The 25,600-nt window shown below is 37.0% G+C and overlaps 1 protein-coding gene across 1 annotated transcript in view; it reads left to right on the top strand.

Annotated features, from left to right (window-relative positions):
• The first annotated feature begins 10,527 nt into the window (after positions 1-10,527).
• GAS2 (growth arrest specific 2) overlaps positions 10,528-25,600 on the top strand; it is a 110,423-nt gene continuing 95,350 nt past the window's right edge. The window contains exons 1-2 of the mRNA XM_031459869.2: positions 10,528-10,687; positions 21,011-21,132. Of these exons, the coding sequence (XP_031315729.1) occupies positions 10,543-10,687; positions 21,011-21,132 (267 nt within the window). The 5' untranslated portion in view covers positions 10,528-10,542. The remainder of the gene's footprint in view (positions 10,688-21,010; positions 21,133-25,600) is intronic.

Raw genomic sequence — 25,600 nt, 5'->3', positions numbered from 1 at the left:
GTCTTCAAAACTGTGGTAACTTGGAAAACTAAACTGTGTTTTCTTTAAATCTGCCTTGACTTTTCTTATTTATGCAGTTAAGTTTCAAGAATGTATTTAGACAGAACAGGTTACTGATGCATTTGCATAAATCATTCTGATAATAAAATTTCTTAAAATTCAACATTTAAAAATGTATTTTTGACCCATTAGGTGAGGCTTCCACTTCTTCTGCCTTCACATTAGAGAGGTTATAAACCGAGTCGGTTGCACTATGGTTTCCTAAGACAAATATGTTTAGGTTGAGACCAGAGCAAGAAAATTCTTGGACAAAAAGATTTTCTGACAACTTTTTATAAGTGACTGACTGGAACACGTAGATAGAAATTTGATTTTTGAAAACACAAAATAAAAATGGAAGTGGTTACAAATGCTGAAAAAAGTTTAAGTGGAAACTACTTTGATGCCTCTTCAGAAATCTTTTTATATTACTTTTCCTTTGTCACCAAAAGAATATTCAGCACAACTCTTAGACACTAAGGGAGGAAAATACATGTTTCTTTCAGTATTTTCCTTTTGGTTTTTGTTAAAAGGACAGAGGATCTGATATAATGCAAAATTTAAAAATAAAAATACCCAGAAGAAAGGGGCATGGCAGGGAGTAATTTGAATGATCATGCTCTCCCAATGCCTCCAGAAGCGTCCTTACACTCCCACACTGGCTTTAACATTGTCTCTGAATCAACAAAAATATTGCCTTTACACTTTGCTTTTTCTAACACCAATCTGAACAATGTGACAAGAATATTTATATCTGGAGAAGAACAGAATATAAAATTTCAAAAACCCAGGTGTTAAATTTTTTGAATCATTATAGACCCTGAAGATAACTTAAATCAACAGTTATGGGCTGATGATGTTTTGATCACGAAAAATAATCAAGGGTGTTTGATTTTACTTGAATTTTAAAAGCTCAGAAACTCACAGTACTTTGCTGGGGCTCCTACACTCAGATCTATCTGGTTAAATTTTGAGAAAGTTTATTAATCAGAATGACTTACTCAAATGCATCAGTAACCTGTTCTGTGCATTCTGTTGTTGATGACGTATCCCCAAGCAGGGAGACAGGCCTTTTTATAGTGCTGTTTCTCCTTAAACTGAGGAATGGCTCTTTTGCCTTTCCTTCTGAGAAGCCAAGGAGAAATATGGGGTTAACTGCAAACACCCAACTGAACTAAAATAAAAAGCTTGGAGTTCAGTGCCGCCAAAGTTTTCCATCTGTTTTCTCCCCTTCTTCATTATTTGTACTGCTACTACAACCAAAGAACTGATGCCATTTCTTGCTGTTTTAGAGCAAATAACCATTTCCAGATGAAAGCGAGAATAAGTGCAAAATGCTTTTTTTTCAATGAGATCTGAAAGTATCCACATCACTTTGCTACTGTCTATCTGCAGGTAGTTTCTATTTTTTTGAGGGAGGTGAGGTGGGGAGGTGGTCAACTACTCATCGTTTTAAAAATGGTGTCCAAGAGAGGATCCGAATACCTGTGGCACCGCCATCCGTGGGCGGAGATACACCTGAAACTGATGAACACGGAAACGACCACAACAAAAACGTGTGATCCTTTTCATCTACGCTCCACGCCAAGTGGTAACTTGAGGCGACTAGGACATCCAGCAAGAGGTCACATGTCTATCAGAGGTGAAGCAGACGCTCGAACATCTGCTTCAGGGAAGACTTTTCATCTCAGAATACATGCCCTAATAAACAACAGTTGGAGAAGACTGTCTCTGACATTCAACATAATACTGAGCCGAGGCTGAGAGAAGGAAGGGTGGAATTGTATTTCCTTTTGTAAAGCGAAAACAGCCGCGAGAACAGCCTCTTCTAAAATCTGATATTTAAAGGGAACTGTAAGAAGTCAAATTGTTCAATTTGGAACGAAGAGTGGCCGAAGTTACTGGAAAGCTCAAGCCTCCGAGTCTGCAAAATCACTGGCCAGGAAAGCGAAAACTTTTCCAACACCCAATTTTAATATTGTGCTAAAGCCATTGACTCTGTTAAAACCCCCGAGTTAAATACGATCCCCTCCCCACCCCCTCCCCCGCCCTTTCTCTCTTAGGTTGGCGTTTGGGGGACCAGGAGGGGGCTGGAACTTGGCCCCAACCTCGGAATTGCTGCCAAGGGCTTGTAATACAATCTCTCCCCGTTTGAAGGGTAAATCAGTGTCAATTGCGTTTGCTGTCCACCAGAAAAAGTAAGCATTTTACTTCCGCTCGGTCTATGTGGACTGATGAAATGTAGGAAATCTGTTTCTGGCAGGGGGGAAAAATCGTTTTCCCAAACAGCACCGAGAGGAACCCTCGGAGAAGTATGAAGAGGTCCAGTGCGGCTTTAGCTGCTGCCGCTGCCGCTGCCGCCGGGCTGGTGGGGTGCGCAGAGCGGCCGCTGCAGGACCTGCGCGGGGAGGGGGCCGGGCCGCAGACGCCGCCGGAGCCCAGCCGCCAGCCCCGGCGCCCCTGAGAGCCGCCAGCAGCCCAGCTCCGGACGCGGGGGTGAGCAGGCGGGCAGGCCCAGCTCCCCGCTGCCGCCGCCGCCGCCGCCGCCGCCGCCGCCGCGGCGTGCGCGCTCTGCAGCCCGGCTGGCGGAGCCCCTGCCTCTGCTGCACGGGTGGCGGCGGGCGGGGTGGGGAGGGGGTGGGGATGGGGATCAGCGCACGTAGCCTCGGGGATGCGGCTGCGAAGGGTGGAGAGCCGCGGACGGCAGGATGGGCTCTGGCGCTGGGTTGGGTGGCCGCTGCAGTGGGTGACTCTCCTTTTCCCTGGAAGCAACCATGTGCTCCTCATCCCTATTGTGGAACAGCCCAAATAACCGCCGCAGCGAGAAGCCGGCTGAGGCGGCTCAGCCAACCAGGGACGGAAGAGAGGATTTCTAATTAGTACATCAGTTGTAAATGCACACTTATGCATTCGTGCACGAGGGTCTCTGCGTGCACGCTCAGCTTTGTCTCCAGCTGCGGAGAGGGGAGGGGGGTGGTTGTCTTAATGGATGGATCCTGAACGTTTCACTTCAGTCTAGAAGGCCGGGAGGGGAGGAAGGAGCGCGACACGTGTGATTTGGGGGTGATGCTGTTTTTCACTGATGAGTTTGACAGAGTTGAGCGTTCTTACATGAATAAACAAATGCTAGCCTACGAATCAATCCCCTTAGGGAAGATTTTGGCTAGTATTGTTCTTTTCGTCCAAAAAGCAAGGGTTTGGAATCTGAAATTATTTGGGGAGCAGAGGAGCCAAGTTGGCCTTGGAGGTATTAAGCATTCTGGCAAAATTAAATTCTATCGACCTAACAAAGTAAGTTGCTCTTAACCTAACCCAGACGTCCGAATAGGGAGGGAGCAAAAGCAGGGGTTAACGGATTCTGTTTTCTACCTTCCAGTACAATTGGAGGAGGAGGGGAGAGGTTATCCATTTTCCTCCAGTTAACCGTTTTGGAAATCAAAAAGCCTTTCCTCTCTCCCACCTTCTTCGTCTTTATTCTCTCACCCACTTCATCTTCACCCTCCTACAGTGAAGAGTTTGCAAAACTTTATTGTCTCTCTTGTAAACTCCTCCCTCTCCCCAAGAACCCTCTCCAACAAAGCTAAATCAACTGTGTATGGGAGATCTTATGCCCAGGAAATAAGGTCTGCCTGCGCACAGGAACACCCATTTGGTCTCCGAGCGTTAAACAAAAGCTCAGACCGGTCCGAGGTGCCAGCCAGGCAGAGGAAGTCCACCTTTCCTCCCCACCTATCCCCTGAGATTCACAGAGGCAAGGCTGAGAACACGTCTGCTTGCTCACTGCTTCTCTGCCCCAAGCCCTTAGCACTGTGGACACTGATTAACTCCAGCTGGGATCTGGTTTGCCCAGCCTGTCTTTGAAATCCATCAATGAGTTCCTTCTCAAGGAATGCTCCCCCCTAACTGTGGAGGAGGAGGTGGTGACTTTGGTGGTCCTCTCCAACATGGGCATCCTGGTTCTCAGTGTCTAAGACAAGGTAAGGGACAGATGTCTGAGGCATGGGGCAGGCAGCTTTGGCAATGCACATTGTAGCCTTCGTGCAGGGCTCCAGGAGTGGGCTCTGACAGGGAAAGGTAGCTTGATTTTCAGCCTATGTGCTGCTAAACTTGGGGCTTAGTTCTTTACTATAGCACTGAACACCAGACTTTTTTTTGTGATGTGGTCTGTGCTTTGATGGGAAATAAATTCACAAGGCAAAATTTCTTTCAACTAGTGCAAGAGGTCTTGTGATTGCCACTGAGTTGTCTAGTATCTTGGTAAGAAATCTTAATTCAACTTGCAAGTATGGCAGAATGTCAGGTCTTATATTAATCCTGAGTATGTTATGTATAATTTTAGAACTTTGCTTCAAGGCTGCTTTATGGACTTTTGGAGCCTTTGGAAAAGCCCAATTTACCTGGGTTGAAACCAAATAAGGAGACTCTAACAATTTGTTTGCAGAGGGAGTTGTTAAAACTGGAGCTGACGTTAACGTTATTTTTGTATCTTTGTGGTTTTGATATGGTGCACACAGAGATCCCACTGTTTCTTTTAATTTCTCCTGCACAACTCTTGAGGTTTTCCACTCAGTGTTTTCTGACTAGAGAAAAGAAGTGGAGTAAAGGTAGAAAATATCTCTTGTCCAAAAGAGTAAGGTGCTTGTATAATTTTCCTGTCCTAAATGTTTTCAGGGTCAAATCAATTTGAGTTTTTGCTAATGCTCTTACATGATTCTAAATATATATTCAACAGAATGTAGAACTCTGCTAGCTCCCGACTACATGATAGATACATAGAACAGAACTCTTTTTATTATAAACCACACACACAGAGACAAAACAAAATCTTCTCATGAATTAAGGCTAATTCATTGTCATGAGTTAATCAACTTAGGTGAAATTTTGATATAAGTCCTCAAATGGTCTAATTGATTAATAACTTTTGAGATGGTTTTCTGTTCAAATTACGTTTCAAGTGAATCTGGTAGGGGTCCAAAAACCTGAGCTAAATTGTTTGGATGAATGGTTTAGTAGAATTTTTTTTTAAAGCCTAAAAATATCTCTCATGCAATGAAAATATAAGAAATCAATTCCCACTCAGTCTTAATGTTTTGATCATGACTTGGAAAGGAATATTATTACAGGTATGCCATCTGGTTCAAGACAATTATCATGGGCAAGATAAGAAGGAGATTCCTGGAAGAGAGTTAGCATCACCTGAGTCTGAGCACCAGGGGGGCTGAGTAGGATACTTTTAATGACTCTGTGACTAAACAGACTTGTTACTTTGGTCAGAATATCTTAGGCCTCCAGCCCCTTATTAATCACAGAAATTTGGCTGGTACATCTCCTAAGGTCCATTTGAATTTGAAGACTTTATTTCATCATTAGAAAAACTAGTTACTAGTGTCATTTTCCCTTTATACTTGGTGCTTTTTAATTTGGGACAAGTCACTCCCCTCGGCCAGAAGTGGAGATCCATTTGCAAGATCTGGAATTACCTTTCTGATTGAATTTTGGACTTTTAAAATTAAATATCCTGTTTAGATCCCTAGGTTTAAGATTTTTGCATTTCTGACATTGATTGAGAATACACAGCTTTGTAGACCCATTATTGGCCAGTCAAAATGAATCACATAGGAGTAAAGAACTCATAATGGGGAAGGAGCCACCTAGAGCCATCCTTGGCTGTTAATTCCTTCAGTCTAGCTTGAAAGATAGCATTTTCTCCTTCTGAATTTTGGAAGGGTGTTTGGCTTAAGTTTTTGAGGGGATTTGTTTCTGTTTTGTTTTTTTTTTTTAATTTTATTTTTAAAAAACAGTGTTATTGGCCTTGAAACTTCGTTTTCGTCATTGTTTCATACCTGTAAGACACAAAACTGACTAGGCAGAAGTGAGGGCAGTGCTCTAAATCAGAACAAAGGTGGCTTTTAGTGATGGGACCCTTGCCTGTGGGTTAATTAGCACTCTGTTTTAAATGGTCGCAGTTAGGTATCTTTGTGAGTGGGGACAGGAATGCAGTGACATCTTCGCATTTATTTTGAAAGGTATAGCATGCCTTGCCTTAGTAGATAATAAGTCGTTGATGCCAAAGTGAACTATAATTTGTTACCAAAATTTGTTTTTAAAAAACATATGAACTACTCACTTCAGAGCTCAGCATTTCATCCATCATCTTAGGGGCTTCATCCCTTTCAATATGAAGGAAATTTTGGACTTTCCGTCATTTATGGTTTTATTTCATCAATAACTTAACCTGTTTTCATGTCTACCCCTGGTCTTTTGTCTTTTCTTAGTGATTTAGAGTTCTACAAAATATTCCTATTTTGTTACAGAATCGCTATTCTTTTTAAAATAAGTCAATGGAAGTTTTATTTTGGCATATGTCCTACGGTGATGATTTCAGCTTAGCTAGTATTTATTGACTATAAAATAGATGCCCAATACTGACACAGGTTTTTAATCTTCACAAGTATATTTGAGATGTTAGCCGCCACTGTACACACTGGAGAACGCAAGCACAAAAAGTCATGTGACTAGAATAGAAGGGGAGCTAAACGTCTAGGAAGGAGAGTCAGTATTTGACCTGAGGACTTCTGGTCTATTAATAAGACTTCTTAGCAGAATCTCGTATCAGACCGTAGTGAAATAGTGCTTATCATTTTGTCCTCATTTTTCTTTCTTTCCAATTCATTCTTTATGCAGTATTGCAATACATTTTGTAATAACATGTCAACAAAGACTCGAGATAGACTGGAAACCATCTTGGTCATAATCAAAGCACACCTCTAGGTGGCGAAAAAGAATACTTTTTCTTCAGAGTCAAAACTGTAATGTCTTCAACTGGGATTCTGGAGCAACAGACTAAATAGTCTTTAAACATGTGATATTTTACTTACGGAGTCATTAATTTTTTCTTCTTCCCCTGGGCTAGTTCAAGTCTCATCATATTCATAATGGTTATTCCAGAGTCACTTCTGTGGAAAGAAAGAAAAAAATACACACACACGCGCACGCGCACACATTCTTTGAAGAACCTGTATTAAGTTTCTGCATGTTTTTCCCTTTAAGTTTTATTTTTCTGAATTCCAAATCCTGAGGGTTGAGTTATCCATTTTTAGATAGACCCATAAAGCTTGGAGAAGCCATAGTTTGGAGGAGACATAGAAGCATTTGAGTCCTTACTCCTTCTTCCAGAGCGATTGACTTTGCTTACTAATTAATTATCAAACTACTTATCAAGCTTTTTAATATTTAGATTATATGAATTTTAATAGTAACATCTTGCACTATGTAAATATATTATACAAAAGAAAAGTTTTTCTTTCTCCAAAACCTAATTTTTTTCTTCAAGTCTAGTGTATCATTAATCATTTCATTTCCCATCTTTAAAAGTTACCCCTTGGCATCTCTCATGGTTTTCGAAGACTTTTGAATGAATTCAAAATATCAGAAATGATCTTTTTCTTGTAATTTATTCTTTGTGACCAATTCAGCTCATTCAAATGGATTAAACATTTGTTGAAAATTATAAAAGGTTTATAATCCTGTAGCGATCTTTTTATCTGGGTAATATAAATTCATTTGAACTTCATTCACCCCAATTTAATCATTTCATTTGGAAACTGCTTCAACATGGGGGAATTCCTTCACACTTCAAATTTTGATCCTGCTAGCTGGGTCCATTTCCATGTTTCCTATTCACATCTCCACCATATTTAAATCCAAGACCTCCATGTAATGACTTCCAACTAAGCAATAGAGTCATGACAAGTTTGACGGTAATTTGAAATATGAAAAAAGAATCAGAAGAATTTGGATGGAATCTTAATTTTTTAAAAAGGGGACTTAAATAGAGGAGTCCCTATCTCTGACAGTAACTTTAGGTGACTACATATTTGGCATATATTTAATCATTTAACTTCTCTCGCATGCTAGTTACCCACTAAGCCTTCTTTCTCACACTTTTGCCTCTGTGGAAAATATAACTCTGTTTTTTTTTTCCACTTTGGATATAATTTTGATTATATACAAAACAGCATAACAAAAAAAGCTTAGTTACTCTTACTGTTTTTACTTAATGTTCATCTGTAATTATTAGAGGGTAGTTTGAATTACATTCCTGGCAAAATACAGGACAGACTACATGAGAAATAAATGTGCCACTGTCAAAGAAAATAAAAACTTCACTGTGTAGAAGTATTGAGGGAACAGATAATGTCCCTGTGGCTCACTGAAACTGTTACATGCCATTAGGCTTACTGTAAACTATCCCTTGATGAATTCTTTGCTGGACAATGAGCTTAAGAATCGGAGGTGTCTTCTTGCTTTTACAAAGCAAAATAGGACTCTGATGCTTAAATGGAAGTTGCAGAGCACATAATAGGATGCAGGTAAAGTTACTGAACTACCGCATCTCGCTTTCAGGAAAGTAGTGGGAGAGATTGTGTCTTGAGAAGAAAGGCATTTTAGAGGTAACCCTTTTAAGATTTCAGTTGGTTATTTAAATGTATGAATCATGCGCTGAAATATATTATTATTTAAATGTTTGTTTCTGAGGCTGGCTCACCTGGATGTGCCCTAACCAGCTACTGGGAGATGTTTTGTTTTCCTGGGACTGGAGCTACTCTTTAAAGAACTGGGGCAAAAAATGTGTGAGGTTTCTGGTTTAATCGCAGGGTTTGGAGAAAACTTTAGGACTTTATATGAATAATGTCATAATTAGCTGCAAAAGGAAATGGACACTTGTGGTGTACTGGTCCCTATAATGACAATTTAATAGCATAGGACAAGGAGTATTAAGAAAATTTCACATTTTCACTGATTATCACTTTAGAAAACTAGATAGATAAAGATTTATAGAAAGTGTTTTCAAAGAAAACTTAGTGTCTTTTTTGCAAAGGATTACTTCAAAACATAATTGCTTTGGAAATGAAATTGTCTGTGCTTTTAATTTTTATGTTGATGACCCTTTTAGGTGTTTACTCACACTCCCGTCAGTCTTCTAATACTACAGCAAAACGTTTGGGAGACTGTGACATTTTACATTTTTCTGAACACCATTATCTTTTTTTTTTTTTTTAAAAAGCAGTCTGTAGAAAGCAAAAATTAATGTAGGCTAGGAGAATCAGAATTTGAGATTAACTGGAAAGGAATGCTTTGTTAAGTTGCAGATAATAAAACTCATATATATTTATATGTGTGTGTATATGTATATACATAAAATGATATATTTTATAAGTATAACGTATTACTTACATTGATAACTTAAAATGCCATTAGTAGTAAACATAGCTGAAGCCCTCATTGTATCATATAAATCTTACTTCTTACCATTTTCATTCAGTCATAGCACAATTGGTTATTTTGCAGGCACTATTTGCATACGGAATGCAGTTCTATGCACAGTTTAACTTATGAGTTTATTCCCTTGCTGCTTCAGTATTATTTCTGTGGTCTAAGGTCCTATAAGTAATACATACTGAAGTGCTACATTCAAGGCCAAGTCTATATTCATACATGTTTTTTTGCAACCCACATGGAGAACTGTGCTCCTCGTAGATTAGTGACATCATCTCTGATTTTGTAGCTATAAGACATTTAATGACTTCTACTATGAAGATGATTGCTCACAAACCCTGGTATGTGGGAAGGTACAAAGTACAATAAAAGAATAACCTGCAGTGGGTGGTATTTATTAGAATTATGGTGTAATTTCTAGGTTATAATGGGGGTTATTGATGATACTATTTTGTAAAATGTGTCACTCAGAAAACAGTAACGGTCTTATATGAGGTCCCAAATTCAGGCCCTACTCTGCCATGATCTAGCTATATGATCTTGGTTAAGTCACTTCCCCCCCCCTTTTTTTTTTGTTTTTTTGTTTTCATTAACTGTAAAATGAGAGAAGTACAGTAGGAACTCTTTAAATGCACGCCTACCTTGTCTTCTAACCACTTGTCTCAACTGTAAGACCATGATTGCTTAGCGATCTGCAAAGAAGCAAGCACTGTGCTTAATCTCCCAGTTGTCTTATGAGTAGTGACCATGTGTTTCTAAGACATTGTGCAAATACTGTCATTGCTAGCACTTACTCCTAAAATTCTATGAAAATCTGTGGTTTCAACAATTAACCCAAACAATGGGAATGTACAATTTAGGTACCAAAATTGTAATCAGCTGCTTTTTATTGCTTTTCAATGAATGCAATTTCTTGCCTGAGAAGCTGACTTTTTCCAAATATGATGTTTTACACAAACATAGAGCTTACTGTTTGATTACTCTGTTTGACCTTTGATTGCTGCTGTTTCCAACCAAGTGGCTGGTCAAAAGTGACAGGGCCAGTACAGATAAAGCTAATAAGGTTTCATAAGGGATTAATAATTAATAACCTGGCCTGTCATCAAAACGTCCGCGGATCTGGTGTCTTACTGTGTCACTGGTAGCAGGATTTTCACAAGACAAGTCTGTGTAAAAAGCAATTGCTCTTCTGTTTCCAAAACAGGTATTCCAAGTGGATAAATAATGTGCACTGCTCTGAGCCCCAAGGTACGGAGTGGACCTGGCCTCTCTGATATGCACCAGTATAGCCAGTGGCTGGCCAGCAGACATGAAGCTAATTTGCTGCCGATGAAAGAAGATCTGGCCCTGTGGTTGACCAATCTGTTAGGTAAGGTTATAAGATCTTGTTTTGTCAGCAAAGATAAGAGGTTCCCCCTCCCCATGCCCTCCACTCATGAACTGTCTTTCACCTAAGCATGTGACAGCACCTTGGAAAGGAAGACTTTGGTTATTTGCATTTTGCTTGGGGAGACCCGAAGCATATGGAAAATTTACATGAATTTCCCAGTGTCTCTCACAGTAACTGTGCTTAGTGATTCCACTATCATGCCTTGAAATTGGGAGCCATGTGGTCAAATTGCTTATTTCATCTATATACTAATCTGATTTCTTTTAATTTTTTTTTTCTTTTTTTCATGCAGCTAACCAATTTGGCCTATTCTTTTGACTTTGCACACAGACCACAGTCTGGGAAATCTGGCTTGTAAAACCAGATTTGTTTGCCCTACTTTTATCAGCACACCTTCTAAAACTGCTGAATACCCAGACTCTGGAGCATCTATCCTTTATCCAAATAAGCTGACGAGTGCACCCAACCTTGAATTAAAAATTTTCTTTTCATTTCATTTTTGTTTTTAAGTAACCTTCCAAAAGGATTGTCTTTGAGAAAAAATGCTACCTCATGCTGAGGCTGCCTCTTTCTAGAGTTTCTATTGTTCTGTCATATTCATAGAATACAATTTCAACCATGTGCAAAATGGAATCACACATTTAAAAGATCAGCATGTATAGCGATGTAATTTTCACTGGTGATTTTTCACGGAGAACAAAATTGATTTAAGTTCTGAGTAAAGGATCCCTACGGAGTTTGTAAGATATAAGATTTGAATATTGAGTAAACATACAATCTGGACGGTGCTTTATCAGTTACAGAGAGGATGTCGCCAACATTATTTTGTTATTGAAAGAATCCTTTCAAGGTAACTGCTATTAGCTTCACTTTCTAGCTGATGAAACTAAGAGCTTGGTGAAGAGAACCTGCATCTGAAATTTTAGCAACATTTGGCAAGGTTTTAGCAGTATTCTTCCTTTTGCTCACTGTGGCTCTGGATTTTTTTACATTGCTGTTGCAATTTTTTTTTTTTAGCCTTTATCCTAGAGTTAGATATTTCCTTTTTCCTCACTGTGTCCATGTGCTTTTGACAATTCCACGTAGTCTAACCAGGGCTACCACATCTGGGTATGCAGGTGGTACCCTTGGCAAGGGTGCCCAGCTAAAGGGTAAGGACAGAGATGCGGAAGCCATTCTTCACCTCCATCACTCCCTCAGAAGACCCTTCACTGTGTTATGGAGCTGTAGCCACCCAAAGGAAGGGGCTACCTTTCACCCATGCAAAGGAGGAGCATTTTTCTCCATCACATAGAAGTCAGTTTAGCCTAAACAGATGGGGGTCCTCCCTTTTTGTGTGTGTTCACTAATTATTGCTGCATTAGTAACATTAACTTGGAGCTGTTTTCAGATCTGGGCTAGCACAAGGTTGGCAGTGCAGAACAGAAGTTAAGGCATAGACGTGGAATAAACCACCTGTGTCTGAGTCCCAGATCTGCCCCTTACCAGCAACATGATCTTGGGCAAGTTATTTAACCTCTCTGGGCTTCAATTTCCTCATCTGGAGAGTGGTAATAACAAGAGGGTTGCTGTGAGAGTAAATGATTAAAATATATATACTCCTTAGAACAGTGCCTGGCATAAACTCTATACGTGTTGTTATTATTCTGTTTACATAGTTTGGGGGTGTGGTTGATTTGATTTTGTGGGTAAGTTCATTCATTTACTCAGCAAATATTTGAGTGTGCCGCAGCATAAAGTATTACTATAATAAATGGACTCTGGAATCAGGATGCTTGGATTTAAATCTCAGTTCCAGCACTTACTGGTTCTGTGATGCTGGGCAAGCATCTTAGTTCACTGAGCCTGAGTTTTGTCATCTGTGAAATATGTGCAATACCAGCCCCAACCTCATAGGTTTGTTGGAGATTAAAATGAGATCAACAGCTTTAGAACAAGGTCTGGCACATAGTTATCAACTAAGTGTAGTAAATACGAGCTATTGTGTTTGTTGTGCTCCAGCAGAGTCTGCTAAGTACTGGAGGGTAGAGTGGTGATTAAGAATAGACAGCATCCCTGTTCTTATAGAGCTTGGAGTAGATTGAACAGGGAACATATTAAATAAGTAACTGAATAAATTATTCATTAATTGGACTTGCTATAAACACTAAAAGATATAGATTGTAATAAGAATGCACAAAGAGGTGGGAGTGGGGCAAATGATTAGAGAGCTTGTGGAAATCCTTTTGAAGGGGTCTTATGTTTAGAACTGAGATCTGAAGAGTAATTAATAGCCAGACAAAGCATGGGAAAAGAGCCGGGGTGGAGGGAATGACTGTGCTGGGAGAGGAAGGAGTTTGGTGCATTGGAAGAACTGAATAAAGGCTGGTGTCAACAGCATAGATCAAGAAAGGGAGAGCTTCATGAGATTTTTTGGGGCTAGATGATATACTGCTTTGAAGACCACGTTAAGGAGCTTATGATTTATTGCATGGTCAACAAGGAGTCCCTGAGATGTCCTAGGCAGTGGGAAATCGTGATTAATTAGAGTATAGCCTGATTACACAGGTATGTTCCAAGGTCCCATCACTTGTCATCAGACGCATTTTATTTGCTGAATATGATCATTTACAAAGTAGCTTGATCAGGGTGAGCAGCCCAAGACAGCCTCAAAGAATAGAGAGTCAGTGTAATGGAAATATCCTTGGACGAAAAGTCAGGAGACCTGGCTCCTAACTGGGCGTCAGGAGACCTGGCTTCTGGTTCTGGCTCTGTCACTTGGTAGGAAACTTGCCCAAAGTCACTCAGCTATCTTTTCTGGGCTCAGTGTCCTCAACCGTAAAATGAAGAGGTTGCAGTAGATGATCTCTAATGTCCATTCCAGTTCCAAAAGTCTAAGTTTCCCAGACATCCATCTCTTGAGACCCACTTTGAAATCAACTATATGCATAAACAAGGAGAAAACAATTTATATAAATGAATAATCTTTTTTTTAAGAAGACTAATTTTTTTTATGCTAGTCGTTGGTAGCACAAATGCAACAGATGGCTTGTGAAATTTTCTCAGAAAAATCCTGAAAGAATCTTAAAATATAGTAAAGTACCACTTTCTGTTGACTTGAATTCATAAAAGTATCTAGATAATAGCCTTCAAGTAAATATCTTCATAGTAACTTTGAAAGTAGACCAATAGCTTGAGATTATTTAAAATGATGAAACATTCAGAAGTAAGAAAATATGTTATGTGCTAGTATGATGATGATAAGGAAGGGAGGAAAAAAATTTATGGCTATGTTAGAAGATATTTTTATTACACATAATAGATACATTTAGTATGCACATATTTTAGACATGGTGTCATTAAAGTGAAATTTAAAATTATTTATTATTGGCCATTTATGTTACTTAGAAACACTTGCACATACATTATTATTATTATTATTATTATTATTATTATTATTTGCTTTTTTTTGGTAGGGGGAGGTAATAAGGTGTCTTTATGTTAGAGGAGGTACTGGGTATTGAACCCAAGACGTTTGCATGCTAAGCATGCGCTCTACCACTGAGCTATAATATCCTCTGCCCAGAAATTTATATTATACTCACACTTTCAATTCTCAATTTTTATCTACTTCAAAGTTAGAGATATTGAAGTAGTTTCAAAGTTGATCTGGTCTCCATATAGATTATCTGAAGTTTTTGATGAGATAGAAATTCACAAACTAAATTAAAGATTTTAATTAGCTTTTGCCAACATCCTGTGGACCTTACTTGTGGAAAATTTTCCTATTTCTTTCTAGTAATACTTGTCTGAAGTGTAACTTTTTTCCTTTTATGTCCTTCAAAAAAGGTATCTGTGATACTCTAAATTCAGATATTTCTGATCCTACATATAAAATGTCAATTGAGAGATGGAGTTTCTTAAAGAGTGCTTAATTTGTATTCAGATATTTTGATGGGTAAAAATTATTAGATAGAGGAGAAAATTATTTCATTGATTCATAGACCAATATTCACATCCATGCCAAACATGTAAGTATAATACTGTACTTTTCAAGTACTATCTACTTATTTAGCCAGTAACAATAATAAATACTACATTATATTCCTAGGCATGGAATTAAAGCAGCAATAGCAAATTCATAATAGCAAATTTTTAGACTAACTAAAATATACATGTTAGAATATAAAATGCCAGCTGTCTTTGTCATAAGTTAACCAGTTAAGGTGAACAAACCATCACGGTAGTTGGGATTCGTCTGTGGGGCAGAATACCAGTCTGATTCATGAGAAGATCGTCATGTGATATTTAATGACTACTCACATATCTTTGTAGTCCAAGTACGTGTTCGGATAGCTGGAACCATGGAGCAGTTTTATGACCGACAGCCAGAAAAGACAGCCAAAGAAACCTGCAGCAAAAGAATCTTGACTAAAAAATGTTTCTTTGATCATTGTCACCTGCTATACATTAAATATACATATTTCATCTTTATTTTAGTCTTTCTGTTCTGTTATTTTTGTTCATGAACTAGCTATTGCCTGTTTGTTAATTATGTTCCTAGGACATATTTGAATATCAAATGATTATACAAATAAATCTTGGGGGAAAACTTGTCACTTTGAATAAACAGCATGTTATTAAATTAACAGTCCCAGATTATAGCAACTACCCATTATTCAAATAGATGAGGCACATTCTACAAATTCATGATTGTTGATAGACTATTGAAGATTGTTGCTGGCTTAGCTTTGAAATGAAGATACGAACATGCATGCTTTCAAATTGTTTATTTGTGCTTCTTTCATCATTTGAAAAGGATGGTCTACCTTTATCTTCAATTAGTATTTGTTTCATAACATTGCTTGAATCACATGGGAGTAAACTTGTAAGAAAACGTTGTAGATGTTAAGCATCACAGAAATTGACATTGTTCTTAAAGATCCTTGGGTTGTAGGCATAATGTGTGGATATATACAGAGACTGAGTAAATCATAAGATATATTACAAATCAAGTTAAGCTGAATTGATTTTACTTATATTTAGAAATTCACCATGACAGTTGGTGATTGTCCCTTTCTCTGACTTTCCTACACACACATAAAAGAAAGCTTAGTTATTTATATGCTTAATAAGATCAACATATAATGGTTTCATTTTTTCAGTTATTTCTAAAAAACCTATCCTCAGCCTTTAAAAGTTAAGCACCTATTTATTAAAGCTGCTGCTGTCAAATACAACTGTTTAATGAGTTTGGAACAGCTCTTGAAGCCCTTTTACTAGATACTTACCCTGCAGAGTTCTTATATTCTTGATATAGTCAATAAAAATTCCTTAGGAAAGAAGGTGTCTTATGCTAATTTGAAAGTTTAAAAAATCAAGTTCATGTTCACAAGTTGACACCTTTCAGATCAGTCACTCCCTAATTTTTTTTTCCCCAACTTTCCCAGCAAAACCAGCCTTGTCTTCTCTTGATATAAATACAGGGTAGACACTTTGAATCAGTGTGGAGCAGGCACTGATCTAGGGTTACTTTATATAATCAATCGTTTCCTATCTCACAACCTTCAAACCTTTAAATTTCAGTCTCAAAACACTGAACAATTTGAGTTAAGATAACAGATGAGTTGCTTTGCATTCTCCCATTAGAGAAATAGACTGTGGCCGAGAGGTACTATGGAGACTGGAGTACAGTTTGATCATATCTGAATCACCCTTACAGGTAAAATATACCAGTTTTCTTCTGCAGTGAATCAGGCTACAAATCAGAGCACATCTGAATGACATTCTCAGCCATTTCCCAGTCTGCAATGTAGACAGCTTTTCATTTCTCACACCTCTATCTTCAACCCCATGCTGTATTTTGTTTGTTGGTTGGTTTTTATTTTGGTTTTTTTTTTTTTATTTGCTTGTTTTTAAGAAAGAGTATCTGAGAGAAATAGCCTGTGGACTTTTTACAGAGAAAAGGACAACAGCTTTAGAGAGAATTCATTTAACAATAGGAAATATTCATTTGTGTGTTCAGCAAATATTTATTTAACTAAGCATGGTAGCCAAGAGCATAGCCTCTAAACCCAAGCTTAAGCAAGTTATTTAATCTAAGTACCTCAATTTCATGGTCTGTAAAAAGGATGTAACAGTAGCACCCATTTCAGTTTTGTGAATATATGTTAGTGCTTGGCATATAGTAAGAACTCAAGTGCTGAATGTCATTATTAGATGTTGTCATACTTTTAGGAACCTGAGTGTAGTACTGCTAACTTACTAGGAGGGAAAAATTCTTTCTTAGAAAAATAGAAGATAAAGGGGTAATCTTTTTGGAAATTATGGCAAGCACACATCAACAGGAACACACTTGTATGTACAAGTATGTGTGTTGATTTTAGCTACCAGACAGAATATTTCAGGTAGAAGTTTATTTCGTGTCATTGTACCCTCCTCACATTTTAAGAGGAAATGGCTAATCACAATGTTTAACCAAACCTCCTGATTGTTGTCTACTCGCAAGCTGTCAGTCGTGACTGAATTGATGGTATAAAGATCAAAATCCGCAATTATGAACTCAGGAAGTAAAGATATTACTGCTAAACTTGGCTATTTTGGATTAATCTTCAAGTCAATAATCTGTCCAACCCAGTGTGGTTGGCACTCCAAGGTGATGCCATTATATCTATTCATTGCCCTTTCTTTCCCTAAATGTACCAACAACAAGGAAAGATGGGATTGCAGGAGAAATGATTCTGTGACACTAGAATTCTACTTTTTCTAGCGTCTATAATCTAATCCTCAAACTAGCTACACAATTTAGATTAAAGAGGATCTGGTTCTGTCTCACAGAGATTTAACTTTGTATAACTTAAGTTGTAACTAGTAATTTGTAGCCTATTCTGGTAGATTTGTGATGATTAAATTCAGCCATTTTTATATTCTGTTTTTTGAATATTTCTGGTAATATTAACGCAGTAAAGAATGAGATAACATATCATACCATGTAAGGGTTGCAGTGATTTCTTACAATTATTCGGTACACTTGAAATGTATAATTTATGATTCTTAATCGTTGAATGGAAAATATGTTACATATGAAGGTTTAAAAAATTCTGTCTTGCATTTTTCCTTCATTCGAGTCAGTACGTTTCAGCTATAAAGTATGTAATAGTGTCTTGTTTTAGCCAAAAAAAAAAAAAAAATCCCACCTTTTGGAGCTATAAAATATACAGAATTGAAAGCTGACACCTAATATATTTTTCATTAGGTACAGATGTTCGATGTAAAATTCCTCAAGTATTCATGGAAAGCAGGATAACTAAAATTTTTTTAGGTATAATGCCTAAAAAGTAAAAACCATACCTTTTGGTAAATTGCTAATGACTTTTTAATGAAAGCCATTTTTCTTTTTTATAATTTACAAGTTCTTTTAAATTTATTGTAATCATCTTGTCACTTCACATTATGAGTAGAATCTAAATTTTCATGTAGTTTAATGCAATGAGAATACCTAAAGACTTCTTCCAAATGTAGAAAATCTTAGAAACAATTTACAAGGGAACCATTCAACAATTTAAAGTTTACCTTCTTTACCTTGAAATTTCACTGATAATTTAAATTATATTTCTAATATTTATTTTTACGGTTGTTTGCAACATAACTTCCTTACTGCATTGAAAATGCAAGCCAATATGGTGAATGCATAATGCAAGTTCTGAGTTGTGCTGACATTTTACATCTTGAGACTATTACTTTCATTCCTTAATTGAGTTGAGCTGCATACAATTTTGAAATAATAGTAGTTCTGTGTAGGCTGCCTCTGTGGTGAGTACTTAAAGCTACTGATGTTTTGCCTCCTGCAGAAGTCATTATCCTAACTGAGGGCTAGAATGTGAACTATCCAGCAGGGAAAAAAGAACATTAAAAAAAAGTAATTCTTTTTCCTCCTTTACCTGCCCTTCCCCTAAAACTATTTTTAAAAAAATCATTTTAAACAGATGTTTCTTAAAATCCAAATATATTAGGTACACAGTTTAACTGTAGGCCACTAATTTATCTGTTTTCCAACTGGTTCATATTTATCTTAAGTGTTCATGGAATTGAGCTGCATGCATTTTCCTTAAGGTTAAAGTTAATCCTATGATGACTCTCAGTATAAAGCTTTAAAATACCGGGGATTTTTTGCTTTAACTTTACTACTTTCAACAAAAATAATATCCAACATTTTCTTTAAGTTTTCCAGTAGCTTGTTTCTTCACTTTTTTTTTTTTTTTAAAGGTGAGAGGTAATTAGGTTTATTTATTTATTTATTTTTAATGGAAGTCCTGGGGATTGAACCCAGGACTTCATGCATACTAGGCAGGCACTCTACCACTGGGCTCTACCTCCCTCTTGTTTCTTTATTTGTTAATTCTCATGCTCACTGAACACATTTACTAGGTACCTTCTACGTAAATGACAGGAATACACACAAAACAATAATATCTCAAGAGGTCAATAGTGTACCGAAGACGGCAAGAACTTTACACAAAACATATGTTATTAGCAATAGAAGACGTTTGATGCATGCCAAAGTATGTGGTACTCCTGAGTATGACCATTTTAGAAAGGAGACCAGTGTATACTGGGAGGATCTCTTTCTGGGTTTCTGGTTAAAGGAAAAGTAGAACTTGGCTAGGCAGATAGAAAATTGGGGGATGCTTCAGGCAGGGCCCATGCCTAGAATAAAGGCATGAGACTGGAAACGGGAAGGTCTGCTAATGGAACTGGGAAGGCAGGGTGCCGACAGAGGAGCAGAGTGTAAGGACATTTGAGTGGAAAGGTGGATTAGCGGCAGATGAGAGGACTTTGAATATGGGGTTAAAGTGGGTATATTTTATTTGTTAGGTAGAAGAGATTAAGGACTATGCAGTAAAGGTGAAAACTGACTCAGTGCAGGTGGTGTTTGGCATTACTAATTTTAGCAGTGATTAGGATATATACTGGAGGGAGAATTCAAGGGTCCAAGGACTGGCTGTTGTTCTTTTTGCTAGAGTTTGGGTACCAGATCGTGAAATTTTTTATTGAGATTATGGTACTAGAAACAGAAGGGAGCATGAATCTACAGGACTTGTAACTAATACGTTACAGGAAATTAAGACAGGGAAATGAAACATTCTGAAACTTTGAGAATTACAAAACCAGGAAAAGGAGAGAGCTTTGGGAAAGATGAGTTTTGAGAAACATATAAGAAAGAAAGGAATGGTATTATAGGTAAAGGGGAATGGAGCCATCAGGAGTGATAGTTAAAGCATACAGTTTCTTTAGGGGGCGATAAAAATGCACTAACATTGATGGTGGTGGTGATTTCCCAACTCTATGAATTTACTAAAAGCCATTGAATTATATGCTTCAAATGGGCGAATTGTAAGGTATGTGAATTACATCCTCTAAAGCTGTTACAAAATAAAAGAATAAAAAGAAGTAAGAAAATATACTTTAGGATCATAGAAGAAAGAAGAAAAACAACTTTTCACCAGTTAAAAAATGTCAGGGATGTACAATTTTGAATAGTTTGGAACAGCAGTAATTGAAGCCATGAGTGGTTGGGAGGAGAGAGAAAAAAGCAGAGATGTGAACCTGATAATTCCACAGGTCAAGCACCGCATCAGGAAGGGGAAGAATGATCAGAGGTTGTGTGTTCTTACAGAGAGTTTACCACTTGCATTAATTTAACCTCTGTATTATCTTAATTGGGAAAGCAGATGTAGTGGAATTTAGAGATATGGCTTTATGCATTGACCATGCTATTAAAATTGCCAGTGGCGGTTGATTTTTTGATATGATATGGCTGTATTTAAAATCAACAGAGCACTCTTATAATGAAAAATGAACACATCACACAAAATACCTACTTGTGCTTTGCGCACTTGCCTTGCAGGCCATGGTAAAGGGTCACAGAGGATGAGACTCAAACAAATCTCAGAGGCCAAATTATATGATCATTGAAAGCTTGTTCCTTGAGTTTCATTGACTGGTTGGTTTTTATTCTTCTTGATTGCTAAGTAGTGGGACCCTTTACCCAGGCCATCCTTTTGCCACTTTTAACATCAAATAAAACATCCATGCAGTTGAAACTATACTATGAAAATAGAAAATATTGAGATTCTTGGGGCCAAAGGAAAACATAAAATTCCAAAGAAACTATTCTTCCCAGGGATTTCCTATCCCAGATATGCAACTCATCTGGAATTGAAACTCTGGTGGTAAAAATGGCATCAAATATGTCAGCATGAATGTCACACTTGGGTTGGGGAATCACTGTGCTTTTATAACGCTTCTTTTTTTTTATTTCAGGGAAGGAGATTACAGCAGAAACTTTCATGGAGAAGTTGGATAATGGTGCCTTGCTCTGTCAACTTGCAGAAACCGTGCAAGAGAAATTCAAGGAGAGCATGGAGGCCAACAAGCCCACAAAGGTAAAAGATCCCAAGGCAGAATCACTCACTGTCTGGTGGTGGATTACAATTGTAGTGGCTTAAGAATTGAGTTTAATTTGAGGATTTTGTTGTGAATGGATGCAGTAATGCTTCTAAAACTCAGAGGGTGCTTTTTAATTAGGTAACATGTTATTTGCCCTCAATTACATAAATTACATAATCCTTTTGGTAAGTCTGATTAAATAGGAGGTTATGGAAATTGATAGTATTAGTACAAAATAAATACTGTGTATAAACTGGTTAATCTGACAAATTGGTTCAGAATTTAGCAGAGAAGTAACTTAAGTCATCAGGCAATGGTCAAGAAAGATTCACTGAAGAGGTCTTTGTTTCCAAGTAGATTATTATGGTAGAATACTGAATTAAAATATCTGGAGTGTGTAATTTTTTGCTGGTTTTAAATAATAGATTGAACTAAGTAACTTTGGACAAATTATTTTTTTTCTGACTACTCTGATTTCTTTTCTGCACACTGTTCTAATATTTTTTCCCGGTTATTATAAATACATAAGTGTGGTGTTGATAATTTTTTAAAGGAACAAGGTAAATGACACTTCTCTTAATTTTAAATAGGGAAGGAAAAGAGGGCAGAAAAAATAAGGTTAAAATAATGTTGAGGGCAGCTGAAAACAAAAATAAGAAAACTATTAAACTCTCCGCAACTCTGGGGGAAAAAAAGTAAAGCTGATTATTTATGTATTGTTTCTTTATGACTATGGAACTAAAATCCAAAACAAAAGATCAGGTTCCCTAAAACAATGTATTCCTTTTACAGCACTACAGTTGGTTTGGGGATAATATTTTATATCACCCTGTAAAGTACTGTATAATATACAAAGCCCCTTATTTTTTTTCACCTTAAGAGCAGCTCTGTGAAGGTATTAATTAATTCAGTGGCTCTCAAACCTTGCTACCCAGAGGAATCACCTGAAGGTCTTTAAAAACTACTGGGAGCTGGCTCCCATGCCTCAACATTCGGATTTAGTCCCTAGGGAGAGCCACCTGGGGGGATTGGGATTTCTTAAAATCTGTGCAGGTGCTTTTGATGTGCAGCAAAGTTTGGGAACCACTGAGGGTTTTTTTTTTTTTTTTCTGCATTTAGATGCAGACTACGTGATTTGTGCAACATCACCCAGCTAGGCAGTGACCGAGCTGAGAACTTGACACAGACATCCTCTTTCCAAGACTAGTGCTGTCTCATTTCGGTTCACTCTGAGAGCATAGGCACGAAGAGGTTGCTCACGAAAATGCAAACTCAACGTTAGGACTGGTAGGAGACCAGTTATTCTTCTGTCATGGCTTCCATTGTAATGCAACCGGCCTCTACTTCAGTTTGCTAATGAGAAAACATAATGCCTAATAGGAGGACAATCTGTATACAAAGTTCACTCTAAAATAATGAACAGAGGGGAAAAAAAGTGTCGTGCTCAGATTTTTTTCAAAGCATTATCTTAATCATAGAGAGAGCCCCTTGTCTCCATATTTCCGTCTTGAATTCTTCCTAGTAACAAAGAGTGAACAACTCGAAGGTACAGTTTCAGTAACTTTTTGATTGTTTTCTAAACTATTGCTTTTTTAAACAAAAGCTAAAATCCCCATATAGAATTGTAATACTAAGACTGTCAAGTGTAAGACAGCCCTCGAAGGCTTTGATGTTGACCACATTTTGCTTTGGTTCTAGTTTTATTATTTGTAAGTAGACATATCTGAGTCTTGGCTTTCCTATCTGTAACATAGTTTTAAAAATTATGCATATCTGCCTGCCAGAGGGCATTACCCAAAAAAGGCTCTTGATAAATACCATCTCTCTTCTCTATGTGAAAAAGTTAAGATATCCTGATGAGAATTTTAGATTAACTAGAGGAAACTAGAATAAAAAAATTAAGTACTTGTAAAAATTCATAGTTAGTGTGATAGCTACTGTATACAAATACGTGTATAGTTGCCCCAAATCTCCATAACAATTGTAATATTGAGAATAGTTATGAGTTGGGAGTTTGCAATCTATTTCAAATTATATCATTTTATAATAAAACTATAAAACATAAAAAGAAATAAAGGAAGTTGTCCTTTCAAAATGAATAAAACTGAAGAAAGTTTTTGTTAAACTTAAAGTATTTCCTTGATCCTAATCCATTTGTTCAATTGAATATAAAACTCAAATTTATTTTGATTTTGGTAAATATATTTTAGTATAAAAACTCAACTGTGGTAATTGAACAAGTGTAGGTTTAAAAATACCCAGTATGACCTAATACTCAATGCTCAAAAAATCAAATTTACTCTGACTTAGAAATTGACACAATTACTCTTGACTGAATTGCCTTCTGTGTCCTTGGCAAAATTTATATATTTCACAACCTACTTCCATTGCAAATCAAAATAGCATGTATCTTACTATATGAAAAATGCAAAGACAGCTTTTTTTTCTTTTTTGCATTTTATGAGAAATTTTTCCGAGGGTGAAAAGCCAATGGCTAATATCTTTATAGCTATTATTGTTCATAAATATGATTTTGTCAAGATTCATAGTTTTCAATCCATCTTTCTCTAAAAACAGAAAGAGCTGTTATATGAGATTCTACAGCATTTTGTTATTATTAAATCTAAATTTAAACAAGAATAGATTTATTAAAACCTGGGTAGTTAGGTTTGCATTGAATATTTCCCTTAGGAAAAAAGGAGACTTTCAAATTGGGAGTTACAACATTAAGGTGACAATATTAAGTCCACTTGTGTGTATGGAAGTAATTTTTTTTCACCCTGGCATTTTGAAATTTAGGGACAATAGTGGTGAAGAGAGATTCAATCAACTGAGAGGTCAATTCCTTTACTGAATTAGTGAAACTTATATTTAGGGAGATGTTAAAACTGAATGACTTTTAAAAAAATCCAGAACAAACTTGATCCCATCTAAAGTCATGTTATAAGAAGTCCTTTGGAATTTTCTCTCCAGCAGCTTAAATCTTACGTTCTTATTCTCACAGCAATATTTTTACTTTTCCTGATTGATAGATAATTTGGGAATTTTACAGCTGTGTAAACACATTAGAGCGAGTAAGTTATGTCTGGTATGTGTGAAGTATGTCTGTGTTAAGAGTGATTTAAACACTATTCATATTTGCAAGTAAATTCAATAAATATGTTAGACAGTTTACATATTTAATATTTTAATTATAAATGCATGACTTATATCCTATCCTGACTTGGTAAAATACTCTGAATGCAAATAAATTATATCCTGTAATTCTTTCCAAGTATCAATAGATCAGTTTTGAAAAATAACCTCTTAGGTTTTTAGCTGTGAGTAGTTAATCTTAGCCTTGTATGATTTAATTTTAATTAGTTTATATGCACCATAATATGATCAATTTATTATATATGTAAATGTTAATTATTCCTGGAGCTGAGGAACTTTAAAGGCAAAAAATCTAAACAAAACTAATCTTTTGGATATCCTATTGGGATGAGAAAACCAAAACAAGTGATAAATCCAAGGTTAGGTTTTGTAGCTCTTGACCCTTTGTTAGCTGACTCAATGTTGGCATCTCCAGTCAAGACAAAGTAAGTGTTAACATTGATATAAACTTTCATGTCCTGGTCCAGAGAGTTTAACTGCAGGAACCCCTTCTTACTGTGTATTTCCTCTGTTCTTTTTCCCAGTCATGACTCACTGATTTGTGTACACGATTCTCTCAAACACTGGGGCATCAACATGGTGCAAGATATTCAAAGGATTCAACCTCTCTTTTTCTCCTAACACTCCTTTCCTTTTGTCTCATTTATCTTAGGAGCCTCTATCCCAGACATCAGAGTTTCCCTGAGTTCAGAGCTTCCTTTGACTTCAAAGAGCCCTGGGTGGTTAGATCAGGTTTGAAGCACATGAAGGGAAAAGGGGGAAAAAAAAAAAAAAGAAGAAGTTCTGTTACTTAGTAGAATGCTGCATTATGCTCTGAAGAAGGAACTGAACATTCACCATGTAAATGTAGAATCCAGCCCTTGTTTGTGGGAAAGAACATCCCAGGCAGATAGAATGCCCGTAGTACGTTTGCCCATCAAGAGTTCCTAGTTCCCTGAGCTGCGAGATAACAATACCTCAGGATGTTGTACCATCCAGGAATTAAATCAGACATAAAGATTAGAGTTTTTCCCTCAAAAATCAATAGCACATTTTGTTTAGAGAACATCTTATCTAGATTGAATTCAGAGAAACCCAGTCATCTATGTGTACTGCCAACATCTCTGACAGAACAAGAAAGTATGGTAGAAGTGTTAAAAGGGTTTTCTTGAGAAGAAAATCTCAGCTGTGATTAAACTACACATAAATGTATCTGGTTATGCAACTAAAATAACTATATTTTTAAAGAAATCCATGATTTTGAAATGCAACTATAATGCTAGAGTTAAACCAACAGAGTGACTCATAATGAGAGGGAGGGGATATAGG

Source organism: Camelus dromedarius, chromosome 12 (genome assembly GCF_036321535.1).
Source record: "Camelus dromedarius isolate mCamDro1 chromosome 12, mCamDro1.pat, whole genome shotgun sequence".
NCBI classification, from domain to species: domain Eukaryota; kingdom Metazoa; phylum Chordata; class Mammalia; order Artiodactyla; family Camelidae; genus Camelus; species Camelus dromedarius.
The sequence above is the reverse complement of the archived record's forward strand: the minus strand, read 5'-3'. Positions and strand labels throughout refer to the sequence as shown.